General features: G+C 37.1%; 1 gene segment (V, D, J or C); it reads right to left on the minus strand.

Annotated features, from left to right (window-relative positions):
* Window positions 1-3,348: 3,348 nt before the first annotated feature.
* Window positions 3,349-4,196, minus strand: LOC123620855. The segment is given in 2 exon segments: window positions 3,349-3,857; window positions 4,035-4,196. Coding segments are annotated over 2 exon segments (426 nt in total).
* Between the last annotated feature and the right edge of the window lie 2,412 nt (window positions 4,197-6,608).

Raw genomic sequence — 6,608 nt, forward strand, 5'->3', positions numbered from 1 at the left:
TATTCCTCCAACAAGGAGGGCTATGTGCGGCCCTTGGAGAAGAGTGCTGCTTTTACGCTGACCACACTGGAGTAGTTAGAGATACTATGGCTAAAGTCAGAGAGGGACTAGCAAAGCGAAAGCGTGAGCGCGAACAAAGAGAAGGATGGTTTGAGTCATGGTTCAATAGCTCCCCTTGGCTAACTACTTTGCTTTCCACTATACTAGGACCCCTAATTGTAATCCTGCTCATTCTCACTCTCGGGCCATATATCCTAAATAGGCTGGTTGCCTTTGTAAAAGAACGGGTTAACACTGTACAATTAATGGTTTTGCGACAGCAGTACCAGAGCTTAGAAATGAAAGACATAAGAGGCCCATAAACCAAATACGAGCAGGAGTGCTCGTATAAACAAAGAAAAGGGGGGAAAATGTAGAACAGGACTGAAACAACATTTTAGTTAATTCTGCGATGGCTTGCTTAATTTATAGCGAATAGCCAAAGTCCGCTTTTGTATACAAGGCTTGCTTGCTTAATTTATAGCTAATAGCCAAAGTCCGCTTTTGTATACAAGGCTTGCTTGCTTAATTTATAGCTAATAGCCAAAGTCCGCTTTTGTATACAAGGCCTGCTTGCTTAATTTATAGCTAATAGCCAAAGTCCGCTTTTGTATACAAGGCTTGCTTGCTTAATTTATAGCTAATAGCTAATAGCCAAAGTCCGCTTTTGTATACAAGGATGGCTTGCCTAACGCTTGGTTGCGATAAAGAGCTAAAAAAAAAAAAAAAAAACATAAAAGACCTGTACTCCCGCTGCGCGGGGTCCCTGCCCATAGAAAGAGACCACTGCGTTGGTGCTCGGGGCTTGGACCCTAGTTCGAACTAGTCAATAAACTCCTTTGCCTTTTACAGCCTCAGTGACTCTGTCATTCTGTTCCCGGGGCCGAGGGAATCTGGCTCTAACATTAAATAATGAGAATCTTGCTCTTCTCTTTAAAAGTAAGTTAGAACTGTTTTCTGTGTTAAACTTCTTTGACCAAACAGTAACTCAGACCAACTTTTCTATAGGCTGGGCCTGTTGGGAGCCCAACCCATAATGATCTTTAAAGATTCATATAAAAAGAACCTAGAAGCTTCTCTTTAAACATTTGTTTGAGAGAGAAAAAGAAGAGAAGACACTATAAACACCTCCTGGCACATTTGTTCTATTATACAATAGATATAAAGGAAGGAAAACCTTTGTGAAGGGATTGCAAAATAGATATTTTCCACATGCAAAGGCTACTTAAAACAGATTTGAAATGAAGTGCATATTCAGTAAAAATTTATGGTTAACTAAGCTTGAGGTATTATTATGATGACAAAGGGCTCGTTTTAAGGGGAGGATAGGCTAAAATTTTGTACTAAAAAAATGCCACAATAGCATTTTAGAGTAATTATTCAATAGATTCAAATTTAAAAGAAAAAAGCACATATCAGTATAAAAGTATAAAGATGTGTTCCTCTGATTTACCCTCTTTTTTCTTTAAATAGTGTCCACCACATATTTTGAGGTAAAGATGAAAAATCTGTCTGGTTTGAATCAGAAGAAAGGTGGAACATAACTCTTTCTGGAAGTTTTGCTAAGGATTTCATACTTTAATATTTGAAACCTTAGCTGTAGGATAGCGTCCTTCTTTGGAATTGGTTAGTTATCTTTAAATAATAATCTTCAAGTCCGAAAGAGGCCTGTAATGAATGGGAACATAAAATAAATTTCTTCTCTCTCTGCTTAAGCCTAAAATGAGTGTTAGTGTTGTATTTTTGAGGGGCCTGGCAATCACCTCAAGGGGATAATTGAAAAAAGCTTAATAAAAGGAATATTTTTAAATGTATGGGCAAAAATAAAGGAAACTTACAAGGGAAGATGAAGCACCCTGGGACTAGCAACAGCCAGAATATTTCACCATTCCTAAGCCCAAAGGGACAGAGAAAGAAGAAATTAGCCTAGTCTGGGGAGACCTGTAACTGAGGGAGAATACCACCCAATAGGACCTGAGGACTTCAGTAAAGGAAAGAAAGGATCCTGGAATGTAAATATCTTGACCACTCTGTCTGCTGATGCCTCCCACTGGGCTAAACCCAACTAGAAGCAAAAGACAAGGGAGACCAGCCAATGCTGTGTATAGAAGTCAGCCTGAGGCACAGAGCAGGGTGGAGAGTGCACCTGGAGAGGAAAACAGTGACTGTCCAGCCCTTCCACACTAGGGTTTACTGCTGCCTGCAAATCAAGCAAAGATGTATGTGTGTCCTAAACGCATGGATGGGCATAGATATACTGCATTTTGATCAATGTAAAAAGGCAAATAAAATAAGTTAAATTACAACAACAGTTCAGTATAGAGTTTAGTGCCTTGATTAATTTTCCTACCTCTACTTCCTCTGCTCTCTATAGATGCAGCACACAAGATTATGCCTAGATAGTCCTAGTGGCTCAGATATTGTTTGCCTTCAGCCATTTAATAATTAACCTCAAGAGCCACAAGTGAACTAAATCTTTGGGAGGCTGATATTCTTAATTAATTGAAAATTAATTTTAACTTTAATTTGTGCTAGAAATGACTGATTGTTTAGTAGTTCCCCTCAAAGGGTGCTTATGGAAGGAATGACTGTATTTATTAATTAAGCATGTTCAGCTATGGAAGGAAGAAAGTTTTCCTCTGAATTTATACTCTGGTCAGAGTCATAGGCAGCCATTTGCAATAACAGAACTGATGTGGAACATTTATTTTTCTCTTTGTTGAAAAGTAGAAAAGTTCACTCTTCGTATTTGCTTCCAGTTAAAGAACTACTTCTTAACTGCTGAGCAGGTAGGGAAGGATTCAGGAACCTCCACATAAAGTCCTGCACACAAAGTCACCAGCAGCTCCTAAGGAATTCACAGGGCATAGACTGAGCTTTCAAAATTGAACAACACAGCCTTAATAGCTATTCTGCTTTTGAGTTTTAATTTATGACATTAATGAGGAAATTATTCATCAGATGCTCACTGTGAGCATAATGTTAAGTGCTTGTTACATTTATTTCTCCTAACATTCACCATTTTAGAGATAAGGATGCCAGAATTTAGGAAAATTGGATAATTTGCTCATGTCATCCCTAAATTTATATAACCAAAACATTTGCACTCTTGTAATATTCTGAAATAAAAAAAAAAGCAAGCAAAAAAGTTCAAGTGCAGATAATAATAAGAAAATGAAAGAGCTGACTCTTATTACTGACACAAATTCATCAACAGCCATTTTATAACAATAAACAAAATAATCAGTGCTCAAAAAAATGAGTCAAAGCTATTTCACATATCAAGAAGACTATTTGAAATATGGATTTACAGCACCATTATTGATAATTAATCCCTCTTTAATATTGTATTTTCTTCTAGACGTTTGCTGATAGTGTGTCTGGACTCAATTTTTTTTTTTCTGATAGCAGTGAAATGAAAAAGCTTAGGGAATACAAAATTGGTGGGAGGGGTGTTTATTGTTCTTCTCTTTTCTGCCTCCTGCAAAAGGCCATGATCTCTCTCTGTTTCTGTTCAGCTCTTGATGGGTTCCCTGCCTCTGTGTCCTCCACAGCACAGTAGTAAACAGCCGCATCTGCCTCCTGCACCTGGAGGATGAGCAGTGATGAAGAGAACCGTTCATATGTCATGTTGTATCGTCCCTGCTGAGACGGCTTTGAGCCCTTAACAAGAAGTCTTGGAGCACATCCTGGGAACTGAAGGTACCAGAAGAAGTTGTAAGCATTGGACACAGAGTGATTACAGGAAATTTCTGCCACAGCTCCCTCTGAAGATGCCACCGTGGGAGGCTGAAACACTTGGTCCTTGCTCTGTGCAACTGCAGGAAACAAAGGAGATTGTCACTGTGATGCTGATGTTTGGCTTGCTGATCACGCCTTTAAGTACAGTGAGTAACCATAAATCTGGCTTTTTTTTGTTTTTCAACTAAAAAAGAGTCCAAATTTTAAAATTGCATACACTTGCTCAAGACCAAATGGCAAACGAGCCTACTCACCCTTCCAGAGAATGCTGAGGAGAAGCCCCAGCCACGCTGCTTCCAGAGTGCTCTGCAAAGCCATGGCCAATATGCAGCTGGTCTCACCAGGAAGTTGATTTAAGTCTGCCTCTTTTGCATTTTCATCTTTGTGTCAATGACATCATCACCCAGAATCTGCAAACTCTAGAAGGATACCTACAGTTGTGAGGCTGCCTAATAATGACTCCAACTATGCTTTGTTCTGACAAGTTAGTCTTAAAAGGGAATGCACACTTTCAGAGGTCACCATGATTGTGCAAATTTAGTATTCAAGAAGTTTCCTTCCTTCTCTAAGGGAATTAGAAGAAGTCACATAATTGATAGGGCACCGCTTCATTATTCAAATTGAAATGATATATTCATACAAAAAGTATGCTAAATCTCATCACATGTGATATGAAGACATGCTAACATTTTAAAAATAATGAGCATGAAATCTTAGTAACTGCAGTAGATGAGACACGGGGTTTTTTAAGACACAAAAGTTAGTTACTATAAATATATTGATCAAAATGTGACTCCTTGCATCCAGGGTGATCTCTGGGAAAAAATCTCAGTTATTCTTTTCTGTAACCAAAAGAAACAAAAGCTGTATTTGGAGATATTCACTTTTAAATAGTATCTATTTTCATTTTATAGCCTGAGACTGTACCCTTTGTTATTAATATGACATAATACAAAGTCATCCCTTTGGCTTTTATTATTTTGTACAGATTTTCTTGGGACTTTATTTGAAAAAGAAGACTGAACAGTTTGTGGCAATGCTAATGTTTGTACAGTAGTTTGTATGGGACTTTCACCGCCTAGTGGACTACATGGGAACTGATGAAAAATGATTTCCCCAGGCAGCATCTAAGACTAGTCTTCATAGCGTCTCATATCTTCAAGAGATTTCATGCCCTTTGCTTTTGTTCAAATTCCTCATCCTTATTTAATTTCCCTAGGAATATGGAGGAATATAAAGTAAGTAACTGCCTTCTTGGAAAGCCTCCTGGTTATACCTTCTTCATTCAGGTGAGTGGCTATGAAACACATACTTACATGGAGTAACACATATTTCTTTCCAATCTTGTAAGACAGTTGCTTTCTGCATTCCCTTTCCTTTAATAGTCTCCCAGGTCAGGGGAAAGTTCCTTTCCTAATCTTTTCTCTTTTCTTACTGAAACATCCCTTAATAATAATAAGATGGCTGTTTAGGTCCAACAGAGATCTTTTATTTATATTTATGACCCAAAAATCTTCCCAGTAAAATACAAGATTCCTACGTGGCCATAAAATGAAGATAGGAAAATCACAGGGAAGTGAGCACAGATGCATTTAGTGGAAGGACTCATACAGCTACTATGATTAATTTGAGCTCTGCAATTTCTGACAACCAAAACATAAAGGGAAACGCAAAAGGAATAAAACTATACAAGTAAGCTGATTAAGTGTTCAAGCATCTTCTTACTGAAGCAAAGTAGTATAGAGCTATAGATAACTTAAGACTCTTTTTAGATTGCTGGTTATGTACTTCTGGTTCAAACTTTCTCACTATTGCACAGCATTTCAGCATGTACATCCACCACATTTACCTATATAATCCCCTGGTGATAAACTCAGGCTGCCTCTAACTCCTGCAGACACAACAATGAATACATTTTTATGTTTCCCTTATTCACTATGTTGAAATTTCTATGTATCCAGCAAGGGTTATTCAATCATAATATTCATACATACTCAATCTCACTAAGTAATGATTAAAAGTATCTACAGATATTTACACTTCCACCGGCAGTACCTAGGATTCCAGTCTCTCCATATGTCCTACAATATTTAGTATTATAAAACTATCTAATTTTACCAATACACTGAGCATGGAGTCCCACTTTAATTTGCATTACTTTAATTATTAGTGAAATTGAGCCATTTATATTTCCCTTTCCCACATTGTCTACACAAGTGATTTGCCTGTTGCCTGTTTTTAAATTAGGTCTCCAGTTTTTCTCAGTAAATCACAGGAGTTCCTCATGTATTGATTCCTTGATATGTTCAAAATTACAAATACCTTTTTCTAATATGGTCTCAGTCTATTAACTTTGTCTATGGTGTCCCATTTTTCCAATGGAAATCTTTACTTTTGAAAGGATCTAAGTTATCACTTTTTTTTCCACTTTATTGAGCTTTAGGGATCTTGATTTAGAAATCATTCCCCATCCCAAAGCCACACATATATTTTCCCACATTGTATTTTATTATCTTTATAGATTTTTCTTTTACATTTAGGTTTTAATTTATCTAAAATTTTCATCTGTATTATAAGAGGAGATCCAACTTTATTTTTCTCCACAGAGCAGGACAGTTTTCCTAACACTATCTACTAAATAACCCACCTTTACCCACAAATTTGTGGTATCATCTCTATTGTATATAGTTACCTATGAACTTGGTTCATAAAGTTACCTGTTAAACTTCCTGGCTTTTATATTGATCTAGTTGTCTCTTTCTGCAATACTGTCATACTATTTTTAGTATCTTAACATTAGCAAGATCTCCCCTTTTATCAGTCAAATA

The sequence above is a fragment of the Lemur catta genome, chromosome 1, assembly GCF_020740605.2.
Source record: "Lemur catta isolate mLemCat1 chromosome 1, mLemCat1.pri, whole genome shotgun sequence".
NCBI lineage: Eukaryota > Metazoa > Chordata > Mammalia > Primates > Lemuridae > Lemur > Lemur catta.